Source organism: Narcine bancroftii, chromosome 10, assembly GCF_036971445.1.
Source record: "Narcine bancroftii isolate sNarBan1 chromosome 10, sNarBan1.hap1, whole genome shotgun sequence".
Taxonomy (NCBI): Eukaryota; Metazoa; Chordata; class Chondrichthyes; order Torpediniformes; family Narcinidae; genus Narcine; species Narcine bancroftii.
This window is the reverse complement of record NC_091478.1, coordinates 105,841,939-105,868,965: the sequence shown is the minus strand read 5'-3', so window position 1 is coordinate 105,868,965 and position 27,027 is coordinate 105,841,939. Positions and strand designations below refer to the sequence as shown.

Sequence of the window (27,027 nt, the reverse complement as noted above, 5' to 3'; positions counted from 1 at the left end):
AAGCCCTAATAGTCGGTTATGTATTAAGGACACTGACCTGCTGAGTTTCTCCAGCATTGTGTTTTTACTTGATTTTCAGTATCTCTGCTATGCCCTGGCAAAGACCAAGGAGCTCAATCCATGTTAGAATCAAAACCTCTTGGATCTGCTATAGACACACAAGGTAACTCAATAGCCAAGACTACCTGAATGTATTAGCTACAGACTACCATACAATTGAACAGTTCCACTTATCTGCTGTGAAATATTTTAAAACATATTTGTGAGATGCACTTACTGGATCTGTCAACATTGTTCTCAGATGGGATGAAAGAGCCAGCACTGCCAGGCTATTAAAGACAACTCCATTTATCAGCGAGTACCAGTAGTCTTTGGGGGGCAGCAGTATTACAAAAGTCACAACAAACTCTGCGTATAAAACCAGAAGCCAAGTGATGACAGCGCAAATCATTCCACATCCATCACGGATAAACCAGATCCGATCCACTGTTTCCACACTGGCAGATGAACACTCAAAGTCATCTTCAGAGCCCAGTAAAGGATGATGGTCAACGTCCCGGAATCGATGCCCTGATGACTGCATGATCCGTCATCTACTGGGAGAGGCATGCATAAATTAAATGCCAATACTTACTACTTAATGTAGCTCTTTAAATAACTTTTAAAAAAATCAATACAATGTAATTATTTTAAACTGAACTTACACTGAATAACGTACTCCTCTTTTAAATACAACCTAGTTGCAAATAAAATTACAATTCTCTTTTCTCACTTCACTTTTCTCATGCAATTTATTTCCTCACCATTTATTAGTTTAGGAAATTTGAAAATCTGTCAGCAGGCCAGGTAGCATCCATGGAAAAGGAAACAGCCAACGTCTCAAGTAAAAACACTCTTCCACAGATGCTGTCTTCCCTGTTGGAAGTTTCTTGTATTTCCTGTTTTAGATTTCCAGCATTTGCAATTTTCTGATTTTTATTGGTTTGTAGTGAGGTCGCTACAGCTAGGTTATAGCTCTCGGTTATAGCCCTAAGGCTGTGGCTCGAATTTGCAGAAGAAAGACAGACACACCAGTAGAGTGTATTCGACAGAGTTTATTTAGTGGTACCGAGGCGTGGCTTGAGTGGGCCAGCTGCCGATTGGTTACCTCAGATGCCCGGACCCCAATTTGGGTCCCTGTGATGCACTGGCGGTGATTGGCCAGTTTCACTGTTCTGCAAATGGCCTATGGAAACGGGCGTGTCAGCCCGCACATGTTTTGCTGGTTACCATGTTCGAAGGCCATTTCCTGTGTTGGCCTGAGGCGCGGGCCACTACAGGTTCCAATTTAAGGTATTTTTCCAATCAATAATTCCAAAATTGAGTGAAATTCTAATATTCCAACATATTTGTGATTTTTATGATGCTGGAAAAGGTGAATTTCTGGAACATTGCATTATGTTTACTTCTACCTCAACACTTTTAATTCACATTACACACTACACAGTAAGATAATAAATATTCCTGTTAACCAAGCAAACTGAAAAGGAGCACAGGAATGGGTCCATGGCACCTTTAATGGCACCTAAAACTCAGTCTTCAAACCATTTCTCACATCTGACATCAGCAAGTGCTGGTTGAGTTCTGCTTATCCGAAAATCCGAAATGCTCCAAAATCCGAAACATTTTGAACAAACATGACGTCACAAGTGAAAAATTCTACACCTGACCTCACTTGCCCATGTGGGGCTCTGACGCTCTGTTGTCGCCAGTTTGTTATCAACCATCATCACCGCCAGACCTATGTGCATTACACATTGTTTTTTGCTTATCGTCTGCTCTGTGGTACAAAGATATTATTGAAAATGACTGATGGTGAAATAGCTGAAATAGTTCTGAATCAAGGCAAGTACAAAACATTATTTTCATGTGAAATCTGAAATTTATCTTGACCAAAAATGCCATGTTTGAGTGTAACACAGCATCGTAAGTGGAGACTGAAAGCCTGCAGTTGTCTGTTGTTGCTGTTTCACAGCCAATACAGGGATTCTGCTCATGCTACTGTGCTGTTTCGTTACCCTAAACACTTATTCCAAAATCAAAAAAAATCCAAAATCTAATCCAGGCATTTTGGATAAGAGGTGCTCGACCTGTATTTACATTTGCTTAAAAATGACATGTCACAATGAGCATTGCTTAAGAAAATGTGTAGAGGGTCCCACTTGCACAAATCAGGGCTACATTAACTGGTTTTCTATTTATAACAGTAGATAGAAAATTTTAACTGCAAACCAATTCTTATCAATTAAGAATATTGAAGAATTATTCAGAATAAGTTTCAAGTCTTCTATATACATGTTCAAATAATGGATTTATCCATGAAAAATGTACCAATTCTAATATGAGCTTCAGGGACACGCATAGAAAGGGTTACATAGGTTGGGATCCTGAACATTACATCCTTGTATATTTTTAATACATCCCAAATGGTATAATTTTGATTTATTTGGACAAAGCTTATAACTTAATATTAAACTGTGAGTTTTGTATTAAAGTGTTATGCCTATCCATTAATTTTATTAAATTGCTTTGTAGTTGGCAAAGAAAGGAATATAAATTTAGCTATTAAGCTTATTTTAATGGCTTGGTGAATGGAACACAAAACTAATATCTTACCTAAATGTTTCAAGTTTTTCCATTAAGTTGCTTCCAAATCAAAACTGCTTTTCTAAATCAGTCTGGAGACCTGCAAAAAAATAAGTTGCAACTTTCATTCATTCCTTAATGTTGGCTAACATTGATATGAATTTTTATAAAATCTTGAATCCCATCCAGAGTATGAACCCCTAGTTTCTTCATTGAAAAACTGCTGTTTGAGCAGGTAGTTTTCAAGTGTAGGATGGAGGTCTACAACTGAAATCACTTTTGATAACAGCTGAACCTCTGTTTATACAAACTTTAAATATGCTCACAGGTTAAGAATGTTTTGTAGGAGTAAAATATGGTACAAATTCATATCATATGTTCAGGTTTATGCATAAAGGGAACGTTATACTTTTCACATAAGATGTTGCATACTTATTTACACAAAATGGCACAGGAAAGTCTGAATATTCAATAAATTGCGGTTATCTGATTAAGGTTCTAGGGGAAGTGATAATACCTGTTGTCAGCATAGATTCTGGGAGGATAAACAACATTTATTTTTGACCACTTGTCATAAGGATAAGGCTGAATGGTATTTTCCATTTCAGGTTTCACAATAAGGGAAGAGGTGGTTGAGAAAAAAAATCAGCCTAAAATGTTAATTGTTTCTCTCCCATTGATACTGTGTGACTGCTGTTTCCTCAATTTGACACTGAAACTGAACACAGCACATAAGGGCAGCACCGTTGGTATAGCAGTTAGCGCAACGCTGTTACAGTCCCAACGATCAGAACCAGGATTCGAATATCGCGCTGCCTGTAAAGAGTTTGTACTTTCTTCAACATCTACTTGAGTTTTCCCCGGGACTCCGGTTTCTGGAGGTTATAAGGTTATTTGGATGTAATTGGGCGGCACAGGGTCAATGGTCTGACCATTGCACAGTGTTGCTTTAGCTCTACCAGCAACTTTTGTGGGGTATTTTCCACTTGCAAGTTATGGCAAATATCGTTGAGCAGCTGGTCCAAAAGCTTCAACCTTTCGATCCAGTCGAGACCCATGAGATCGAGGTTATGACATTTTACCAGGTGACACATTCCATTTTCTTCTGTGCCATTTAAGCTGATGGAACAGACAATTGAACCTAACAACTCCAGGATACCCCTGGAAACGTTCCGCACTGTTTTCGCTTGGTGTCACCACTGGCAGACCAATCAATTTCCACTTTTTCTTTGATATTAGGGTAATGTCAAACCTGTATCAATTTGAACCCTCACTGGGATGCTGTTAATGTGTACTTTCACATATTCCCCACATTTGGCGTTAGCCATCTTGAAAGCCGCTGTGATAAGTTCATTTCACCCTCAAAAGTGAAACCTATCAGGTGCTTTCTGTCTTCCAGCTCTACAGCATTCTGCTTTATGCTCTGGGCGCTTGCATTTACTGCAGCGTTTACATCTGCATGGGCAGTCACAAGCGTAGTGCCACTCATTGCAGTTCCAACAGGTGATGGGCGTTTGGCTGGGCGGGTCACACTTTTGTTTTGTCCATCAGAGTCTGCTGACTTGCCTGTCTCGACACAACCGCTTGAAGATGGGTGTACTGCTTCCACCATTTTGCTGTCGTGTTTCAGGTTAATTAATCGTTGGCATTCAGCTATTCATCTTTGAAGAGTCAATCTTCGCTAGCAAATGTGTTCGGAGGTCGGCATTTTGGTATGACTGCATTCCCGCTACAAAGACTAGATACTTGAGCTGGTCTTCAGTCAACGAAGGGAGTTTAAAACACTCATAATGTTGATTCACCAAACCCGCGTATGTCACAAAATCTTTGCTAACTTTTTTAGACATTTTGAGGCACTGATACCAAATGTTGAACAGCGATGTTTGCTCACTGAATATCTCTGCCAACACATTAAGTGCTTCCCTAAAGCTGAGCTCATGGGGAAGTTTTGGCAGAATGAAGTCTGTGTAGCGCTCGCGCTTTTGAGTGTCTAACTTCTTCAACAATAGCTTAATTTTCCATGCATCATTGAACTTGGCAAAGTTGATTGCAAATAAGTCTTGATACTTTTTGAACCAAGTTTCAAATGTGCTTGACTCTGGGTAAAAAAATAACTCAGTGATAGAGCTCCTTAAAACATCTGTCAAATTTTATTTTACTTCATGCTCACTTTTTACAATGGCTGGAGTCCCAACAGACATTTTCACTGCCAGCTGGTCATGTGCCAAATGTTTGTGCTATAAAACGCATTGTATGAAATACAAGCTTCCTACTCATTAGACCCAGAAATGACAAAGAATGAACTCTTTTATTTACAATTAGAGAATCATTTATAGTATTTACATGCCCTTAGTCCCAAGGGAACTCTTGTGAGCCCTCTCACACACGTGACTGGATTAGTTGATTGATGGCTCAAGACCAGAGAACTGGTAACACCCACTCCTGGCAACAGTGGGGTTGCTCTGTTTAGGATGTCCTAGCACAAGGGATTGGTTGGGGTCTTGAAAGCTCAGATGGGTAGACGGCCAGGATAAGGATGTGTGGTCAGGGTTTTGGGAGCTCAGATGGGTGGGCAGCCAGGCTAACAATTCGGGGATGGGAAGTTGACTTTTACATGGGATAGACAGAAAATACACAATTTTTGAGTCAAAAAAAAAAGGGCTCAATTTTTCCACTGGATCGACTATTAAATGAATATATATATGTTATAGGTCGGCAAAACATTGAGGCCCTAAGAACCTGTACTGTGCTGTAGTATTCTATGATCAGCAGGACTAAGGAGCTGGTCATTGACTTCCAGCAAAAGCATGCAGCTCACTATCCAGTCTGTATCAATGGTGCTGAGGTGGAGTTAGAAGGACAGTTTTAAGTTCCAGTGATTTGTCCTGGTTCACCCATTCAACCGAAAAGACAAGAAAGCATACCCACCAATGCCTATACTTCCTCAGAAGCCCGAGAAACATGTCCCCCATGTCCCTGAAAAACTTCTACAGATGTACCAGTGAACGTATTCTGTCAGGGTATGTCACTGTGTGGTAATGGCAAGTGCTCCACCTTAGACTGAAATAAACTGCAGACAATTATTAAAGTGGCTCAGATTATCAGAGAACATGCCTTCTCTCCCCCACCCAATTCACTTCACCTATATTTCATGCTGCAATGGAAAAGCAGTGAACATATTTAAAAACTCTGGCCACACCATCTTCATCCACCCCTTCTCATCAGGAAGATTCACTAGTGTGAAATCAATACCACCAAATTCTTTTAGTTCCTACTGATATTTATCTGGACATCTAAAACCCAAAAAGCTCCAAAATCCGGCAAGTGGGGAGAGAGACAGCAGCGCGAGTCAGGCGGGTGGGCGGGGGGGAAGACCGGCAGCGCGAGGTGGGCGAGTGAGGGGGGGTGGGGGAGACCGGCAGCATGAGTCAGGCGGGCAAAGGGAGGGACCGGCAGCGCGTCGGGCGGGTGACGGAAGGGAGAGAGACGGCAGCTTGAGTCGGGCGGGCGAGGGGGTGGATACGGCAGCACAATTTGGGTGGGTTTAAATCTGGCTTTCCGAAATCCAGAAAAATCTGAAATTTGGAACACACTGTCCCCCAAGGGTTCCGGATAAAGGATCTTGTACCTGTCTCTTTCTTTGGCTTGGCTTCGCGGACGAAGATTTATGGAGGGGTAAAGTCCACGTCTGCTGCAGGCTCGTTGGTGGCTGACAAGTCCGATGCGGGACAGGCAGACACGGTTGCAGCAGTTGCAGGGGAAAATTGGTGGGTTGGGGTTGGGTTTTTCCTCCTTTGTCTTTTGACAGTGAGGTGGGCTCTGCAGTCTTCTTCAAAGGAGGTTGCTGCCCGCTGAACTGTGAGGCGCCAAGATGCACGGTTGGAGGCGATATCAGGCCACTGGCGGTGGTCAATGTGGCAGGCATCAAGAGATTTCTTTAGGCAGTCCTTGTACCTCTTCTTTGGTGCACCTCTGTCTCGGTGGCCAGTGGAGAGCTCGCCATATTGGCTTTGCTCTGTAATAACTGATTTTCCTCTGTAACCACATTTCGGTACTGTTTTATACTTTGTATAGAATGTCTTGCTAGACTGCCCACAAAACAAACTTTCTCACTGCATCTTGGTATGTGTGACTATAAACAAACTTATTGCCCCTCAACTTGATTATTTGAATGCACTACTTCCACATTCTACCCTTTGTAAAGTGGGGTGATTCAAAATGTTGCTGTGTGTGACCAAACGTGCATCATTTACCTACTTCTTGTTCCCAAGGTGATGTCCACCTCTCATTAAACAATAATCACTTTTCATTCTTGGTTTTAAGTCCACCCTTCTATGCTAGTGCCTTTTCTAACTTCGAAACCATTTTCAGCTCCACCCAGCTCTCTGCGAATTATTGGCACAAAAATTATTTCTTTGCAGTACAAGTCCTGAATCCCATTCCCCAAATATCTCTCTTGGATGAAGCTTTAGTCTTTTGCCTTATACATACTTATGAGACCCGGTGGAAATTTTGTTCGGTTACAGTCCATCAAAGTGTATTTTGCCAATTTGGTCCAGAAACAGTGCCAAATAAATGTTTGGACCCTGTTCACTTCAGCCCTAATAATAAATCAGAATGAGTAGCTGAAACCACAACAATTTTCATTCCTCTCGAATTTCAGAAAGTTGCACTGAATTTAGTCTTTCAGCTCAAATAAAATCTGAATATTTGAGAGGTTGTGCAGAAAATTGTTTAGGATTAGTCATCCATTCACAGTAGAAAATAATATTGCTTTTCCTTTCCTTTGTGCTTGGAGTATAAATGCCATCTCATATTCTGTCCTCCATTGTTATCCATTTACAGTTATTGGTCATGCTCATCAACCTAGTTGGATTAAAGTTTCAGGATAAAAAGATGAAAGCTCAACTCTTACAACTTTGTCTTTTGTTGCATTAACATTATGTTTGCAATACAGCTAAAAACAGAAAACGAGCTACTGGAGTAACTCAGTATCTGTGGAGGAAAAGGGATAGTCAATTATTTGGGTGGAGACTGCATCAGAACGCTACAGATTCCATCATCTGCAGTTGCTTGTGTTTCCAATACAATTGGAAAGAGTAAAAGTAATCTTAATCAAAAGCAAATTTGATTTAAGAAGACTACATAGATCTGATTGCATTTCAAGCAGTGTTAATATCCAATCCTAAAAACATTGCCATTGTTAAACCAATTTGTTTGCTCTTCAGACAGCAAGCATTAGATATGCCAGCTGGGTCTAGATGATAAGAAAGAAAGCCACATTAAAAATGGAACTATTGTTAGAAAATAGCTGATGGAATAGTTGGCTTGAAACCAACAGTAGAGATCAGAAAATAAAATGTAAATGTTGATTTCTTCTGTTGAAACTTCCACAGATGCGTAATGGAAAGCGCGCTGACCGGCTGGTGTGGGGGCACCAATACCTTGGAGTGGAAAGCCCTGTAAAATGTAGTCAACAGTCCTCCGTCGGAGAGCAGCAGCAATCACCCAGCGCACACTCTGTTCTCATTGCCATCAGGAAAGAGGTTTAGGTGCCACTAGTACCATCAGGTTCAGGAACAGTTGGTACCCTTCCACCATCAGACTCATTTAAGGTCTCTTAGGTTGAACATTATTTTTTACTGAATTTTTTTTCGGCATTGCAGTTTGTTTACATTTCTTTTTGGTTTACATTTCTCTCTTTTATACACGTATCTTTTTCTTGAGAACAGTTTGCATTACCGATAAGTAGAAATTCTACTTAGCGTGCAGGAAAAGCAATCTTAGGGTTGTATGTGATGATAAAATGAACTTTGATTACCTTCTTCGAGTTTAGTTACACCAAATTTAGCAAAATGATGAGTGGGATTCCTGAATGTCTCTCAGGATGTAAGAGGCACTTACTTTGTGGGTACAACTACAGCAAATTTGCAAATACATAAGCCACAGTAAGGTCTCATTAGAAAGGTGCTTTATCTTAAAGGCATTGAATATGTCAAGGACAGAATTTGATGGAGTTCACCTATATGATCCAGGTCACCAAGGTCACAGCCAGAGGAAGGTCTGATCTACATTACTTGGACTTATTTAGAGTTGTCTGTTACTATGAGGCTGTTAGAACTGAAGGACCTTTGCCATTGGGTCTGAATTTCAGATGGTATATTCGGTCCAGACTTTATGCCATTCGACTCACAGCTGAAAAAGACCAGTTGATGGTCATGGGATCAGAAAGGATTCCTTGAAATAGCCAATTGATGTAAATATTGTACTTTGTAATCAAAAATATATTGATGCAGCTTTAGATGTAGCATATGGAAGACACACACAGCTCCACGTGCAACAACACCTTGACAAATTTGATTGGTGAAATCTGACAATAATACACCCATTCATCTTAGTGACACTGAGAAGTCAAGCAAGTAGAGTGTGTAGGGTGATAATAATTCATATCCCTCCTTGTGCTCTCTCATTGATTTAAATAAATCTCAAGTCAACTTTATCGTTCATAATTTTCATAGGATCCATCAGTATTTTTGTTAGGTCATATTAAGAAGTTGAGTTTAGAATTAAGGCTAACTAGATTTCAAATTACATTTTTGAGATTAGCATTGGCTGTAGCCAGAAAATGTTTAGTGATTACTTGGAAAAATGAAACTGATTTGAGTATACATAGATGGCATATGGAATTGAGATCTTGCATTCTATTAGAAAAATAACATAATTTATATGAGAATTATTTTTTTTATTGGAAAACTGGGAGGCCTTATTTAGATTATATGGGTTTAAAATTTTGAATTCTCTGGCCCCACTGTGGTGATGTTACTCTAATCCATGTAATTATGTTATTATATTAAGGTGGTACAGCTTCCAAACCAGGTGGTGATGCAGTTGCATAGGATGCTCTCAATGCATCCTCTGTAGAATGTAGTGAGAATGGAGGGTGAGACATGGACTTTCCTCAGCCTTTGCAGGAAGTAGAGGCGCTTCTGGGCTTTCTTGGCTATGAAGCTGGTGTTAAGGGACCAGGTGAGGTTCTCTGCCAGATGCATACCAAGGATTTTGACACTCTTGACAACCTCAATGGTAGCGCTGTCAATGGTCAAGGCTGCATGATCTCCCTGGGCCCTTCTGAAATCGACAACCATCTTGTTAGTGTCTGCATTTCGTCTGTGTATACTGCCTCCTTGTTCTTACTGATAATGTCCACCACTGTCGTGCCATCAGTGAACTGGATGGTAATTTTCTGTTACTAGGCCACAAATTAGGTGCATCAAACTCAATTCACAAGACTCATCATTTATTCAATGCAAATTGGATACTATCTTTATACTACCATTTACCAGTTATACTTTAAAAAAGGTTGCCAAAAATACTTCAGACTGCAGAACGTGTATGTTTGCATAAATTGAGTTGTTTGATGTTCAAAATAGATCAACTTCCTGTGTAACCCTCCAAGTTTTGGCTCTTAATTTCAATACTGCAAAGTTTTTCAAAAGTGCTTGGAATTGAAGTGGGTCACTATCAAAACTGGAATCTTTTACTTGGGTAAAGAAGAGAGAGACTGTAACTGCATTAACGATACAGCCATTTCATCTTGCCTTGCCACGCCTGGGCGTAAGTTACTTTGTTCACTCAAATTTCTGTTACCTGATGGTAGCGACATGTATTCTGTATAGGAAGATCACATTTGACTCACATCTGTCCACTGGGGTTATTATTGGGATTTGAGATTTGGCACCACCACGCCTTAATCTGACCAGTTCAGGACCATAAAAATCTCGTAACTGTAACACTGGCTCTTCTTTGCTATTAAATATTTCCTTTTCCTGTTGTCCTTCCTCAAAACGCGATTCAAAAACGTTAAATGCTTTAGGTAATTTTCTTCGAGTGCCAGATACTTCAGAGACTTCTAGTGTCCTCAACCTGGCCTGATTAACAGTAATTTCTTTTGTCCAGTTTCAGTTGCTCCTTTTGCCTCCTTAGATGCTCTTCTTTCCTCTTCTCTCCATAGCTACTACTCTTCTCTTTTTAGCTGCTCCCATTTCAGCTCATCTTTTCTCTGTAGCTGCTCCTCCTGGGCAAATTTCATTTAAAGCATTTTCTTTTCCACTTTAAGAGCTGCCATGTCTGCCTGAACCTTTACACGTGTGGATGCAGTACTTGAAACACTGGAACTTGTTCTGGGACTCCTCTTTCTTCTCCTGCTTCCTATCTTCTGGTCACGCATCATCCTATATGTCAGATGTTGCCTTTATATCTGACTTTGCCTCAATTTTGGATTGCCCATCCTCCTCACCACCATCTTGTGGCACAGTTTCAACCATTTCCACATAGCTGATCTTAGAATCTGTAGATGGTTTTTGCATTACTTCTGTGAGATATATACTCCCAGCAGCCATAACCTTCTGCTGTTCTATTGCCTCATTTAGTCTTACTTGCATTACTTTTGTTTCCACTTGTATCTAATTGCTGCCTTTGCAATTCTTCTTTAAGATGTGTCCTTCATCTTCTCAACATGTAGCTCTGCAAGTGCAGAAGCTTCAGCGGCGGTGGCGGCGGCTATCGTATCCATTCAGCTGACGGTCGCACTCAGACCTCAAACACTGACAACAATAACACCAAAACTAAAGCAGTCCTCAAAGTTTCTCCAAACTGTGTTATAATTTGCAATAAACACACAGAAGGAATCCTTTACTAAGGCTTATTACTTCTTCAATGGCCTTGGTGATGCGGTTGACAATCGTGCCTCTTTGAGTTCAAAATGCTCTAAACAGAGCACAATAGATACAGTCTGAATTCCAAATCCAATTTCCAACTTTCTATAGTCTTAAATTCCATCTTTTATTGATTAAAATTTATATGACTATTTTCCTTTATAATTGCTTGCTAGAATTAGAATGTTGTTATTGCCTATGATGCATTCAAACAAATCTGTACTAAAGTTGAATTGAGTTTTCCAATGTTTATTTGGCATTATTAGTTGCTATACATTGTTACAAGCTGTTAAACTTTGTTAAACAATGATTAAATATTAATTAAATGATGGTTAAATGGTCAATAAAAGTTGTTGGAACATTCTAAATTTCTTACCATTCCAAAGAACAAAGAAAACTAATTAAAAGTAACTGACCTGGTTATCTTTGACCTTCAAAATGGCTGTTTCCAGGAGACAGCATGAAATATATTAAACAATTGCTTGAAACCACAAAATAGAATTTGTTTGCAAGAAATGCATTTTAACCCTTACACTTTAACTGCTTCTATTTTCTGAAGAAGTCTGAGGAGATTTGGCATGACATTGAATATTCTATCGAACTTCTACAGGTGTATTGTGGAAACTGCGCTCTCTGGTTGCTTAACGGCTTAGCTTGGAAACTCCAGTGCCCAAGAATATAGAAGCCTGAAAAAGCGAAAAACCTAGTTCTTATCCATGCAGAGATATTTATGTGAGGCGCTGTCTTTAGAAGGCAGCCAACACCATAAAGGATCCCCGTCATTTGGTCACATTTTCTTCTTATAAACCTGATGTTTGGCACCTCCAGGTTCAAAATAGTTTTTATGCCAATAAGTCTCAGGCCCTTGAACCTTCACATACTACCCTAACCATAATCTGTCTGCACTATTGAAACACTGCTTTTTTTTTTGCAATAACTACCACTGTGAATATTTATCTATTCTTTTAATTTGTTTCTACAGTTGGTGTATCTGAAGTAACTGCAGATGCAGCAAGAATTTTAGTGCATCTCCACATTGTACTTATGTATATGACAATAACTCTCATATTCATAAAAAAATAAGACAATTTTGTGAAATGAATACCTAACCAATTATTTTGCAGAAGTTATCAATCTGTGTTACATTTGTTCAGAAATAAATAGTTATGCATGTAGAATAACCAACCACACTGGCGACATGTGAAAGAGGAGAGGTACAATTCTGAATGGAAAATCCAGGAGTTTGGATGTCCCCATGTGCTTGCTTTTTGAGTCTGCAGTTTATAAATTTGATTGTCAGGTAAGCTAGGACTGGTCTTGCAGCAATGTTTTGTTGGGGCTGGCATTTCAAGGCCAGAGAGATGGAGATAAAATGTGAATTAAGCAGAAGTTGGTCCAGTCACTGCCGTTTGTCACAGTACAGAACTAGTATAAAGCTGATGGGCCAAATATGAAAGTGCATTAGCTCCTCTATTCCAATTCATCCCCAAATTCAACAGCAAAACAGAGGGCAAATGAGGCAACATCCAACCTCTCGTTTGTCTCTTTGATGAACTGGAAAGTGCACATTACCAACAATTCTCCACTAAACTTCTGATAAAAGGCAATTACATTTAGGGGAAAAAAAAAATAATCCTTCAAGGAAATCCAGCAGAATAAACTAATAGGGCTTGAAGATGCCTTTCCTACCTGCTGACACTTCATTGTTCCAAAAGTGAGCCAAGCCCAAGGTCAGGTTCTGGGCATCAGTCTATCTGCCCCATCGTTGGACCCACCATGGACCTGGTGTCAGACCATGACTTGCTGAAGAGTGCCCAGATACACTTTGCATTCAGCTTTATGCCAGGAAGGACCGGCATATGAATGGCCACTCACATCTGAAAAGTGGTTCCGAATCCTGTGGCTAAAAGCTCAGCTTTACTTTAAGATGACTTCTATGTTGGTATTTTAATATTCTAATAAAACAAATTGTTAATATTTTAATGTTTTTAAAATCATTTGAAATCCACTTGACCAAAATATCACCAACTAAACAAAACATCTAAAAGTTGTTTATGAGCCTTTGAGGACAAATGAGATGTTGAAGGTGATCTAGCAGTACATCCAAGCCCTCTCATTGCTGATTCTGGTTCCAAATTGCTGTATTCCTGTTCGATGCAGAGCAGTGACATGCCTAGCAAGTTCTACATCTGGAAAAGAACTGCAGAAGGGGAGGAACTACAAGTGGCCAATCCAAGCAATGGATCTATTCTGGGACGATTCTGCTCTATGCAATGAACTATTTTTTTTAGATCTTCCTTCAAAACCATAAATTTTTATCTGTTGTCAGGTATTCTAGAAAACTGAATTTAATTCTTGGTAAAGAAACTCAGCATTTATTATTAAGTTTATACGTTTTAGGTAAAAGATCAACTAACGAACATAAAAGTTGCATTTCCTTTCTTGGATTTTGGGGTCTGTAACATGTATTGGTTGAATACAACACATTTATAATATACCAACTGGTGCCAATAGCATTATAAATCAGATGATAGATTAATTTATATAATAAAGCCTTGCAATATACATTGCATTATTCTGCAACTAAAGAAAAGTTCCATTTGTTCAAGCGAAAAAGTAAAACTATTTAGTAAAAGAAATTAAAGGTCTCAGAGAGCATAATTACTTTAAGTCTAGACACTGCTGACGACAGTTCTACATGTAGCAACATTCACCATTATGTTTGTCTTTCATGCTTGGAGATGATTGTCAAATATAGGATCCACTCTTTAGTGAGGCGGTGAAGCTGTTTTCAAATGATGTCATGAATTAAGAATTGTACTCACCAATTCTCATTCATGATGTTACTGAAAGACAGGATATATTCCCACACAGGCTGCTGTCAGATCCTTTGGAAGGAGTTATCTTTTCTTTGGCTTGGCTTTGCGGACAAAGATTAATGGAGGGGTAATGTCCACGTCAGCTGCAGGCTCGTTTGTGGCTGACAAGTCCGATGCGGGACAGGCAGATACGGTTGCAGCGGTTGCAAGGGAAAATTGGTTGGTTGGGGTTGGGTGTTGGGTTTTTCCTCCTTTGTCTTTTGTCAGTGAGATGGGCTCTGCGGTCTTCTTCAAAGGAGGTTGCTGCCCGCCAAACTGTGAGGCGCCAAGATGCACGGTTTGAGGTGATATCAGCCCACTGGCGGTGGTCAATGTGGCAGACACCAAGAGATTTATTTAGGCAGTCCTTGTACCTCTTCTTTGGTGCACCTCTGTCTCGGTGGCCAGTGGAGAGCTCGCCATATAACACGAACTTGGGAAGGCGATGGTCCTCCATTCTGGAGACGTGACCTACCCAGCACAGTTTGATCTTCAGCAGCGTGGATTCGATGCTGTCGGCCTCTGCCATCTCGAGTACTTCGATGTTGGAGATGAAGTCGCTCCAATGAATGTTGAGGATGGAGCGGAGACAACGCTGGTGGAAGCGTTCTAGGAGCCGTAGGTGATGCCGGTAGAGGACCCGTGATTCGGAGCCAAACAGGAGTGTGGGTATGACAACGGCTCTGTATACGCTAATCTTTGTGAGGTTTTTCAGTTGGTTGTTTTTCCAGACTCTTTTGTGTAGTCTTCCAAAGGCGCTATTTGCCTTGGCGAGTCTGTTGTCTATCTCGTTGTCGATCCTTGCATCCGATAAAATGGTGCAGCCGAGATAGGTAAACTGGTTGACCGTTTTGAGTTTTGTGTGCCCGATGGAGATGTGGGGGGGCTGGTGGTCATGGTGGGGAGCTGGCTGATGGAGGACCTCAGTTTTCTTCAGGCTGACTTCCAGGCCAAACATTTTGGCAGTTTCCGCAAAACAGGACGTCAAGCGCTGAAGAGCTGGCTCTGAATGGGCAACTAAAGCGGCATCGTCTGCAAAGAGTAGTTCACGGACAAGTTTCTCTTGTGTCTTGGTGTGAGCTTGCAGGCGCCTCAGATTGAAGAGACTGCCATCCGTGCGGTACTGGATGTAAACAGCGTCTTCATTGTTGAGGTCTTTCATGGCTTGTTTCAGCATCATGCTGAAGAAGATAAATAAAACAGAACTATGACATTGTGGTAGGTGTACAATGTGCACTGCATTGCTCAGCCCTCATTATTTGTGATCCAACTGATATATTCACTGCTTGAATTGCTGAATCATACATTAAATAAGGATTCTTTGAGAAACCATGCTACAAATTGGTAAATCTGATTGGAATCAGATTTGGTCAATGAATCTCAGAAAATAAAGATTAGAGGAGATAAAGTGCAAATTCACAATAATATTAAGCCACAAAGGGATAAATGTGAGGGAGTTATATTAACTTGACTCTGGACAATAAGAAGCCAAGGAGTTATTTAATCAAAGTAAACTTTCTAAAACAACTATAAGGAATTCAAAAACACAGATAAAGAGAAATTTCTTCTCATGGGACTTTGCAAAATAAGAGAAATTTATTGAAACCAGAAATGATAGTGAACAATGAAAATGACAGTGAAATCTAAATCTCAGTTCCCCAAAACACTGCAGATATTGCATCAAATGAAACTCATAATGCAAAGATATAGACAATCCAGTGATCATTGGAGATCAGAGGTGGAGAGAGTGAGCATATTTAGGTTCTTGTGAGTCACTATCTCAGAGGATCTTTCCAGGACCCAACACATCAATGGCATTGTGAAGAAAGCACGTCAGCGCCTCTACTTCCTCAGAAGTTTATGAATGTTTGATATGCCATTGGAAACCTTGGCAAATTTCTACAGATGTGTGCTGCAAAGTGTACTGACCGGCTGAATACAACACATTTGCATTCTTTTGCAGAGATCTAGTAGACAATTACACAACTCAATAAATGACCAATGGCTGATGATGGATGTCCAACAGCTAGTCCCAAGTTTTTTTTTATTGCAGTCGTCTTCTGAGTACCAATGAGCACATTTCAATACCATTTACTAATGTGTGTCTATTCAAGTACAGTACAACTCCCATTATCCAAAATGGTCAGGACTGAGTCTACGTTGGCTCAGTTTTTGGAGAACTGGTCTTTTTTTTTTAAAAACAGCCCAGTAGCAACAAATCACAGCCTGAAGCTCCTGCTCGGGAGCCTGAGGTCTGCACTCAGTTTGGCTCCAAAAAAATTTGGATGAGCATTTCGAAGAATCCGGTAATGGGAGTTGTACTGTACATCTCTAAACATGATGGAAATTGCTTGGAGTTATACCATCCTTAACTATCTAATCATGAACTGCTAATAAAAGGAATGGACTTTTACTGTTTCTCATTGCAATGCTGATCTACCCGTGACACCACTTTCAAGGAATTATGTGTCTGTATTCCCTCTGTTCTACCGCAACCCTTAGTGCCCTACTGTTTTCCATGGTTTGTCCTTCCAAAATACATCACCTCACACTTGTCTGCATTAAATTCCATCTGCCATTTTGCCACTGAGGGTATGTGATATACAAACCAGAGGACATGGGTTAAGGGTGAAAGGGGAAAGATTTAAGGGGAACATTGGGGGAGTGGTGGGAGTATGGAACAAGCTGCCACCTGAAGCAGTGAATGCGGGGTCAGTTTTAACACTTAAGAAGAATTTGAGCAGGTACCTGAATGGAAGGGACGTGGAGAGCTACTGATGGGTGCGAGTCTGTGGGACTAGGTAGAATAGTTCAGCACAAAGGAGAAGCGCCAAAAGGCTTGTTCAAGTGCTGTAATGTTCTATGGTTCTAATCGGATTCATTGGAGACAGGTCGAAAGAATAAAGTTAACTTTTTAAAATGATATTGGACTGCCTAAAACAGCTAATAGCTGATTAAAAACCACACCTTGCATCCTTATTATTGTAAATAATTTAAGGAGTTTCTATTTGCAGAAATATATCTTGTGCTATCTTGCACTATACTATGTAATTAAGTCTCTGGAGTGAGACTTGAATCTTTTGATTCAGAGTGAAGTATTTGATCCATAGCTGACATACTAGGACAGAGTTGAAAAGTTCAGAAATAATGCATGGAGCTGATTTCCCTGGGTGATTTTCTTTCTATAGCTTCCAGACTTCTAGACCCACAACCAGGTCTGTCCTGGCAAACCCACATTTTAACCTAACTAAATTGATTTTTTCTTACCTTGACTCATTTGCTTCACCTCTGGACAAGTCATTTCCCACTTATATCTGTGTTACCTCTGTCACTTTGGATTTACTGACTTGTCTTTGCTATGGTAATAATTATTTTTGGAATTGAAGCCTGAAATAAAAACTATTGATAAACTTGATCATCATTATTGTAAGCAAGTTATGATCAGTCCTTCATGGACAAATTATGGCAATCATAACAATAGCTGTATAAAACCTATAATTATCATTTGTTTGACTGACATTAATAAAAATCCATCACCTTTATGCTGACGTGCTTCAACTGCTGTGCAACGTGCTTGTATGATAATCTAAATTCTTTGCTCAATTTGCTCCCACTCCCTCTGTCATCAATGACTCAAATTATGGTTCCCCCCACCCCCCCCCCCCCCCCACCTCCCACTACCATCATACAGTTCCAAATAATCCCAGGAAAAAAAAAATTCTGAATAGGCATCTGATATAACTGCACTGCAGAATAATTATCAATATTCAAGCATTCAAAATTATGTTGCAACAGGACTTTAACATAGTAGAGCTATTATAGTGTCAAGCCATGAGTGGTTTATAAATGCAACCTGCCACCGAGAATTACATCGAAATTACACTAGAGAAATTAAGTATTCAGCCCAGACTGTCTAGATGTTAATCCTCCATATGGCCAACAAGACTAATGCCATGTGCTCACTCTTCACTGACAAACCTTTCCTTTCAACAACTATTGAGACTTGTTGTCAGAGTACATTCCTGACATCATATACAACCCTGAGATTCTTTTCCCTGTGGTTGAGGCAGAATCATCACTTAATGGTAGTGCATTAAAAAAACTGTACTCAAAGTAGATGTAACAAATAAAGGAATGTAAACAATCTGACTGTGAAAAAAATAGAGTGAAAAAAAATCAATGTACGAAAGGAAGAGTCCTTCATGGAGTACCTGATTGAGTTTGTTGTTGAGGAGTCTGATGGTAGAGGGGTAGCAGCTGTTCCTAAACCTGATGGGTGCGAGTCTTATGGCACTGTACCTCTTTCCTGATGGTAGAAGTGAGAACAGACCTCCTTTTGGGTGATGCCGATTCTTGATGATTGTTGCTGCTTTTCGATGGCAGCATTCGCTGTAGATGTTCTCAATGGTGGCGAGGGTTTTGCCTGTGATGTCCTGGGTTGTGTCCACTACCTTTTGGAGGGCTTTATGCTCAGGGATATTGGTGTTCCCATACCAGATGGAGCCAGTCAACACACTTTCCACCATACATTTGCAGAAATTTGCCAGGGTTTCCAATGTCACACCAAATCTCCGCAAACTCCTGAGGAAGTAGAGGTGCTGGGGTATTTCTTCATGATGCCACGAATGTGTTGGGTTCAGGAAAGATCCTCCAAGCTAGTGATTCACAAGACCTTAAATTGGCCCACATTTTCTACCTCTGATCCCCCAATAATCACTGGATCATACACCTCTGGTTTTCCCTACCGAAAGTCAACAATCAGCTCATTGGTTCCGATGAAACTGAGTGTGAGGGTGTTGTTGATGGACCATTCAGCCAAGTTTTCAATAAAAAAAATACAACCCACTACCATGGTAACATCAGCGAACCAACCACTAACCAATTCTGCATCACAGCCTTTGCATTCTAAATACCTCAGTCACTGTAGAGATCTTCAATGCACTGGCCCTATGCCATTAAACACCACCATCAAACCCCTGTAATATTTATTGGGCAAATAAACATACCCTGATCCTTTTCTTTGCATTCCTATTTCCCTGTTCCATTCAGCATTCTAATGAATTATTAAATTTATTTGTCACAAAATTCGCAGTTCAACGAGATGGGTTCTTCTGTGAACAAACCATCTGGTTATCTCCAGCAAAACATACAACGATGTTTAGAGCACAATTTACATCGTATAGGGTTACAATAAAAACGAAGATCAACTAGCAGCAAGCAAGGGCACCAGGATGACACTGTTATAGGGTCTATTCAGGAGCCTGATAGCTGCAGGAAAGAAACTGGTCTTTAAGTCAATTGGTGTGAGTTTTCACCAAGCCTTCTCCCCAATGGGAGGGAAAAGAGTGTGTCTGGGGTGTGATGGGTCTTTCTGTATACTGGCTGACAGGAGATGTCGATGGAGTCCATGGCGAGGAAGGAAGTTTTCATTGTGCAGAGTTGCATTCAGTAGTTTCTGCAATGTCTTCTGATTTTGAGCAGTGCTGCACCCAGTATGTATACTTTCAATGGTTCACCCATAGAAGTTGTTAAGGGACGGAGAGAATTACTGAACTTCCTGCACTATACCGCTACCTCTAAACTGCCGACGTTATCAGGTGTAGGTTCAAAAATTACATGGGACTATTTTAATTCACGGAACATGCGAATGCTTTACACAATTTCACAGTTCTACAGTATGCCATTCCAGATTAGCACTTCATCCAGGTTGGGATTATTATTTATCTTCCCTGTTCTTTATCAATCCTTGGTGTTTCATCCTCAAACAGACCAATAGTATGTTCAAAGTAAAAACATTGAAATGCTGAATAAACTCACAGCATCCATAGGAATGTTATATAGGGATTGTGGAGGAAAACATGGCCTCCTTGCCTGTCTTGAATATTGTGGATGGTCACATGTCCTCCCTGCCTGAAACTTATTCGGAAGTTACTCCATGCCAGGTTTCTACTGTGGACATCACTGGAAGTTTCGTAGGTATGGTGTGCATAGTTGGCCACTGGTATTGAAGTCCAACCTGGGTCCAATGTGAATGCCTATATTGTTATTTAAGTTATATAGTGATTGAGTACCATTTAATGTTCTCCCCTGTTTGTCTCCCATATGATAATTTAAGTTACATGACATTAAAACACTTGTTCCAGAATGGCCTCCCTGTGAACCCACTGAACTGGTACTTTTCCCACACAGGAGGTAACGATACATAACCATATTAACTCCTCACCTTGCCTGTTTTTCCTTCTCCCAGACTTTTAATTCAGGCACTTACCTGTTTTTTACTCATACTTTGAATCATACCTTGAAGGCCCAAAACCTATGGACGTTGCAAAACCTGCCGAGTTCCTCTAGCATTTTTGTGTTTTTAACTACAATCACAGCATCTGCAGACTTTCGTGTTTCAATAGTATATTCAAGACTGTTATATTTGTAAGATGGTTGGGTAGGGACAGGAATAGGAAACATTCCATCATGTCGATAGACTTTAATTTTACATCTGAACATAATTGCTCTTTCTTTCCTCTCCATATACTTTTTTAAAACGTGAATTACCTTGCTCTATCATGACTGAATTTAATTTTCCTCAGTAATCTCGTTTGCCAAATATTCACTCAAAGTCTACAAATTTAACTGACTTCCCCGAATATCCATTTGCTACACGAGTCATCTCCTTAACAAAATTTAGGTTTGTTAAGCACGACTTATGTAAATGCAATCTAACAACTTCAGGTGAACTCCTCCTTCCCCACACCCCCCTCCCCCAATATCACAGCTGTTCTGGTCACAGAAATTCAGTTTTATAGAATTTACAAATTACTATCCAAAATTTTGAGATGCAGAACAAAATTTGCTCTTGGAAATTATGTGAAGAGTAAATAAATAACCAACTTTCTATCTTAATGCAAATACTGATGATACAGCTTCATGCTGCAGAAAATCGTGATACGGACCATTTTCTGGGAAAGCGTTACAGGCATGTCATGGGGGTTGCCTGAGGTCATTATTTTCTAGCTTTTTGCACTTAACAATTTAGTCTTTCATTTGCACACCATCATATATCAATGAACATTGTGAGTTTTTAATGAGCAAACTTTATACAAACTCTATTACATAGAATACAGCACAGTACAGGCCCTTCAGCCCTCGATGTTGTACCGACCCCCATATATTCCTTGCTTAAAAAATGTACTAAACCCTCCTTACCTTGTAACCCTCTATTTTATTTTCATCCATGTGTCTGTCTAAGGGTCTCTTAAATATCCCCAATGTTTCAGTCTCCACCACAATCCCCAGAAAGGAATTCCGGGCAACTACAACTCTGTGTAAAAAAAAACACTTGCCTCTGATGCCTCCCCTAAACTTCCCTCCCTTAACTTTGTACAATGTCCTCTAGTTCTTGCTGATACTGCCCTAGGAAACAGTGCTGGCTGTCTTCTCTATCTATGCCTCTCATAATCTTGTAGACCTCTAGCAAGTCTCCTCTCATCTTTCTACATTCCAAAGAGAAAAGTCCCAGCTCTGCTAACCTTGCCTCATAAGACTGGTTTCCCAAACCAGGCAACATCCTGGTAAGTCTCCTCTGTACCCTCTCCATAGCTTCCACATCCTTCCTATAATGAGGTGACCAGAACTGAACACAATGCTCTAAGTGTGGTCTCACCAAAGATTTGTAGAGTTGCAACATGATCTCTCTACTCCTGAATTCAATCCCCCATTAATGAATCCAAGCATCCCATAGGGCTTCTTAACTATCCTATCAACCTGTGTGGTGACCTTGAAGGATGTATGGATTTGCTCCCCAAGGTCCCTCTGTTCATCCACACTCTTAAGAAACCAACCATTAACCCTGTTCTCAGTCTTCTGGTTAGTCCTTCTAAAATGCATCACCTCACACTTATCCTGATTGAATACTTTTCCGTCCAACTCTGCATCCTGCCTATATCCTCTTGTAACCCACGACAACCCCCAGCTCCATCCACAGCTCCTCCAACCTTCGTGTCAATAAATATCACAAAGAGCAGGGGTCCCAGAATCCCTGCAGACCTCCAGGCAGAATTCTTTCCTTCCACTACTACTCTCTGCTTTCTTCCTGCAAGCCAATATTTTATCCTGTGACTTATGATGTTCTGGATGAGTCTCTCATGAGGGACCTTATCAAATGCCTTGTGAAAATCCATGTAGACCACATCAACTGCCCTACCCTCATCAATTTCTTTTGTACCTCCTCAAAAAACCTCAATTAGATTCATGAGGCACGACCTTCCCTTCACAAAGCCATGCTGACTAACCTTGAGTAGACTGGACTTCTCCAAATGCTCATTGTTGCTATCCTTACGAATCCTCTCCATTAGTTTACACATGTTGTCGCAAGACTCACCAGTGTATAATTCCCAGGATTCTCCATATTACCATTTTTAAATAAGGGGATTACATTTGCCATTCTCCAATTCTCCTGCATCTCCCCTGCAGCCAAGGAGGATTCAAAGATCATAGCTACTTCCCCAGCTATCTCTTCCCTCCCTTCCCACAGCATCCAACCCTGGGAACTTATCAATCTTGATGTTTTAAGGACGATTCAACACTTCCGTTTTCTTATTCTCCACATTGTCCAACACAAAGGCCTGATCAAGGACCTTTTCTCTTATGAATAGTGATGCAAAGTATTCATTTAAGACCTCCCCAACCTCCTCCACCTCCCGGCACATGTTGTCTCCCTCATGCTTTAGAGGCCCCACCTTCATTCTCATCATCCTTCTGTTCTTTACATACTCATAGAACACTTTGGGGTTCTCCTTAATTCTACATTCATATTATTGAGAATGACGGAAACAACCAGCAGAAATTTCCGAACTCTACTCCTTAGAGACAGGGATACCAACTTGCAATTAATGATTTTGAAATCCTTGAGACTACAATAATAGCACACTATCTTACATCTAGTTCCTGTACTTATGGCATGATTTTATTTCTTAGGCAGTAAGTAATATGACAAATAGCTCTTGATCCTTACTATAATTTTAGCAAATACTGAGAAGACAAAGTGGATATATTTTTGGGAAAAGTAAGAACATGAATTATTAATTGTGCTGCAAGGTTTAAGATACCAGTCTGAAGCAACAGATTAAAGTGCACCTTAAATGGCTCAACAGCTATAGACTTCTCTGACACACAAAGATGAAACATCCCTCATCAGTACTTAATTTCATTCAACATCCAGATGCAGCACAAAAACAAAAGTGCCGAAGAAACTCAGTAGGTCCCCTGCAGTGTTCTGTGATTCTAGATTAACTACAATCAGTGTCTGCAGACTTTCCTGTTTCTCAGCATGTCTGGTCATTTACTGTTTTAGGATAATGTCAACCAACTAACTGCTATCTTTTTTGGCAGACAACTTAGTTGTGAAGCACAAAGGAATCTCCGATATTATAAAGTCAAAGTGCTATTTTCATCTCAAGTGCTTGCCCATAGTTTGTTGTCAACAATGTTATGACAAGTACTCAGAGTTCATATGGAGAGGCTACATTTCCAATCCTCTCAATATGAATTTACTTGTTCCATTTGGATTGCAAGATTGTGTTTTCCATCAAATTGCAAATTGACCAATGGCAATTAATTTGCTCTCAAGAATGACTGGGTTCGGTTTTTCCAAATTTGGATTTGGTTGAACAGATGGAATTAAATGCATCTTTTACTCAATTGGCGATAGAGGAGACACTGAATTCATTGCATGTTAATAGATCTTCTGGCAAGGATGGTTTTCCACCAGAATTTTATAAAGAATTTAAGGATTTGTTAATGCCTCTTTTTATGGAGGTATGGAATCAAGTGGTTGGATCACATACTTTGCCGGATTCCTTTTCAACAGCAACAATAGTGGTGATTCTAAAGTAAGATAGGGATCCATTAAAACCATTATTATAAAGGCTAATTTCTTTCCTGAATATGGATTATAAAATATTAGCCAAAGCTTTGGCAAATAGATTGATAAATAAGAACCAAAATGGATTTGTTAGGAAAAGGCAATTCGCGGCAATGTAACAAAATTGCTTAGTATAATCCATTTGGCCAAGAAAAGAGGTGAATTAAGTGTGCCAGTCACCTTGGATGCAGAAAAGGCCTTTGATAGAATGGAGTGGGATTTTCTATTTAAAGTATTGAATATATTTGGATAAGGTCAAAATTTTAAAAACTACATTCGAGTCCTAAATAATGAACCCAAGGCCAGGTTTGTGATGAATGGTCAAGTATCAAGACTCTTTCAACTCAGAGCTTTTTTTTTAAAGAGATGAATTAGGAACGACCATGATGTTACCAGAGTGCAGTGAAATGGAGATTCTGATTCGAAAGGGGAACACAAGGAAGTTTACATCAATAATGTATTCCTTATTCCAATTGGGCAATCCTAAGTGGGAATTATATGAATCAAAACAAAGATGGTAATTGAACTTGCATATTAGTATTGGTGATAAGAATTGGTCCCACTTATGTCAAGATTGCATGACCAACACAATTAATGCAATACAATTTCTTGCATCATCTATATCTTAACCCGCAGAAGTTGCATAAATTAAATTCTAATATATCTGATATATGTTTTGGATGCAGGGAAGAAACAGGAATCTTTTTACATTCTACTGTTTTGGGAAAATTTAAAAATTTTATTAGACCAGATTATTAGGAAACAATTGCCACAAAGTCCAGAATTATTTCTCCTAAGAAATATTGTGGACTTAAGACCTAAAATGAGACTGTCTAAATACCAATTATAATTTCTTAAAATTGCATTGGCAGGGACCAGGAAATGAAATGCAGTTACTTGAAAGTCTGATTCCCTTCTGGACATCGCCTGATGGAATGCAGAAATGCATAGATGTATTCTCCTGGAGAAAATTACTTACAATTTAAGGAAGAAGTATAATATGATTTTGCAGGTATGGCACCCATACTTGCAGAATGCAGGGTTGAATATTTTAGTTACTTATTCAGTTCCTGAGCTTTATGCCCATGTTCTTCCCCTTATTTAAGACTCAGGCAAAAGAATTAGATCTTCTGAAATGGTTCCTGAATCCTAACCGTTCCTCTTTCTTTCTTTTCTGTTTTTGTTTTAGTTTTTTATTTTATTTCATTCTTTTCTATTTTCTTTCTTGGGGTTTTGTTTGGGTGGTGGAAGAGGGATGGGGCTGTTTGGAAATATGGACAACTTGTATCACTAATTTGATTTTATTTTCATTTAATTTTATGTATTTGTAATGGTTAATTCTTGAAACTTGTTTGACCACAAATTAAAATTAAGTATTCTTAAAAAAAAATGATTGGGTTTTGATTGGAGACAAGTTTCTCAGATTATATAAAAATTGTGCCAAAAATGGATCAGAGAGAAAAAAAATAACGTCATCTTTTGAAGATAAAAATGCAAAATGCAAAGCCACTTCAATACCCTGAAAAATCTAGCTGCTTTTGAATATTCAGATGCCAATACCATCTGTTTAAACAAAAATGTGTAAAGCTTCATCAAAAGAAGACCATGTTTATTGTATATTAAGTGCTAAAAGGACATCTGCAGATGCTGGGGATTGTACTAGGGGTAGAGGCAGTCAATCCCTGGCATGAGATTATGTCATCTGACACCGGCATTGAGCTGATTTTGCTTTCACACTTGGCATTTTAAATGCCGATTAGCGTTTGATTCCTGGGATCACTTGCAATTGTGAAAAGGGCTTAAGAATCATGAAAAATTAATCTTGATTTTAGGAGTGGCATGGATGCGAATAGATACCTTTTTATGTTTTGAATTATATTTTTAATAGTGTACCATATTTTTCATTTAATATAGGGATATTCATAGACTATTGGATTTGCCTGGCGATTTACAACACTTTTTATGATTAACATAAATAGCCAACATTTCTGGGCTTAGCCGTGATATGAGCTAATAGCAGGCAGGCACCTGAAAAAGATAATTGTTCAAAATGGGTACAATTTGCAGCGGAATTGTTAACCACACCAGCAGTATCTTTATGACCTGGAAGTTCATTTGCACAATATCTAAAAGCAGCAATGCACAGATGAAAATTGCATTAATGTGGCCTCAACAAATTTTATAAACAATTGCAAGTGAGTTAACACAAGTCGTTAAGAATTATGGGCTTTTTGGTGCAGGAACTTTCTGCATCCCTAAATTTTTTACTTGTCCAAATAACAGCAATGATAATTTTTACTGGAGGAAGGTTTTCAATTACATTGGTCTAAATCATAACTGACTTTGTTACCTCACATGAAATAGTATTTAAAAAATAATGCAAGTTCAAACTAGGCATAACTCAGACAAAGGCATCTTTCCTGCAGTCACAGGAAGAGTCCTCTTCAACTTTTGAGCACATTAAACAAGCCTAAACCAGACTGACACAAATTCCTGAGTGAGGTAACCATACAGTAACATTTTGTATGTGGTCACCATGGACAGATTGAACTACACCCAAATTTGGGTTAACATTGCCACTGCTGGCATTTGGGCAAGTTAGATGCAGGGCATACACAACTGGGTACAAAAAGTTATCACACCAACAAGTTCAACATTCTTATTGACCAACTGATTTCAATATATTGTCACTCATGACACTGTCTGCAAGGAGATGTACATTCTCCAAGTGGGTTTCCTCCAAAGGCATACAGGGTTTGCCTCATGGGTTCATGGGCCTGGAAAGGCATCTTGCATGCTGTATCTCTAAATGAATTAAAATTTAAGTAGACATAAATGCCAGGAATAAAACAGAAAAAACTGCTGAACCACCAAGCACAAGTACCTGCACCATTTTCAAAGTTTGGCTCACTCT

General features: G+C 39.6%; 1 protein-coding gene across 9 annotated transcripts in view; it reads right to left on the bottom strand.

The window, feature by feature from the left end:
• Positions 1 to 27,027, bottom strand: part of zdhhc7 (zinc finger DHHC-type palmitoyltransferase 7) — a 173,150-nt gene that overhangs the window by 36,640 nt on the left and 109,483 nt on the right. For 5 of the 9 annotated variants that reach the window (XM_069902155.1, XM_069902154.1, XM_069902159.1 and 2 more), the window contains 2 exons: positions 2,656 to 2,725; positions 278 to 596 (listed from right to left, as the gene is read on the bottom strand). In XM_069902155.1, the coding sequence (XP_069758256.1) occupies positions 278 to 583 (306 nt within the window). In that variant the 5' untranslated portion in view covers positions 584 to 596; positions 2,656 to 2,725. Of the gene's footprint in view, positions 1 to 277; positions 597 to 2,655; positions 2,726 to 5,553; positions 5,695 to 27,027 lie in introns of those variants that run through there. The other 4 variants (XM_069902160.1, XM_069902153.1, XM_069902157.1 and 1 more) reach the window with 3 other exon arrangements.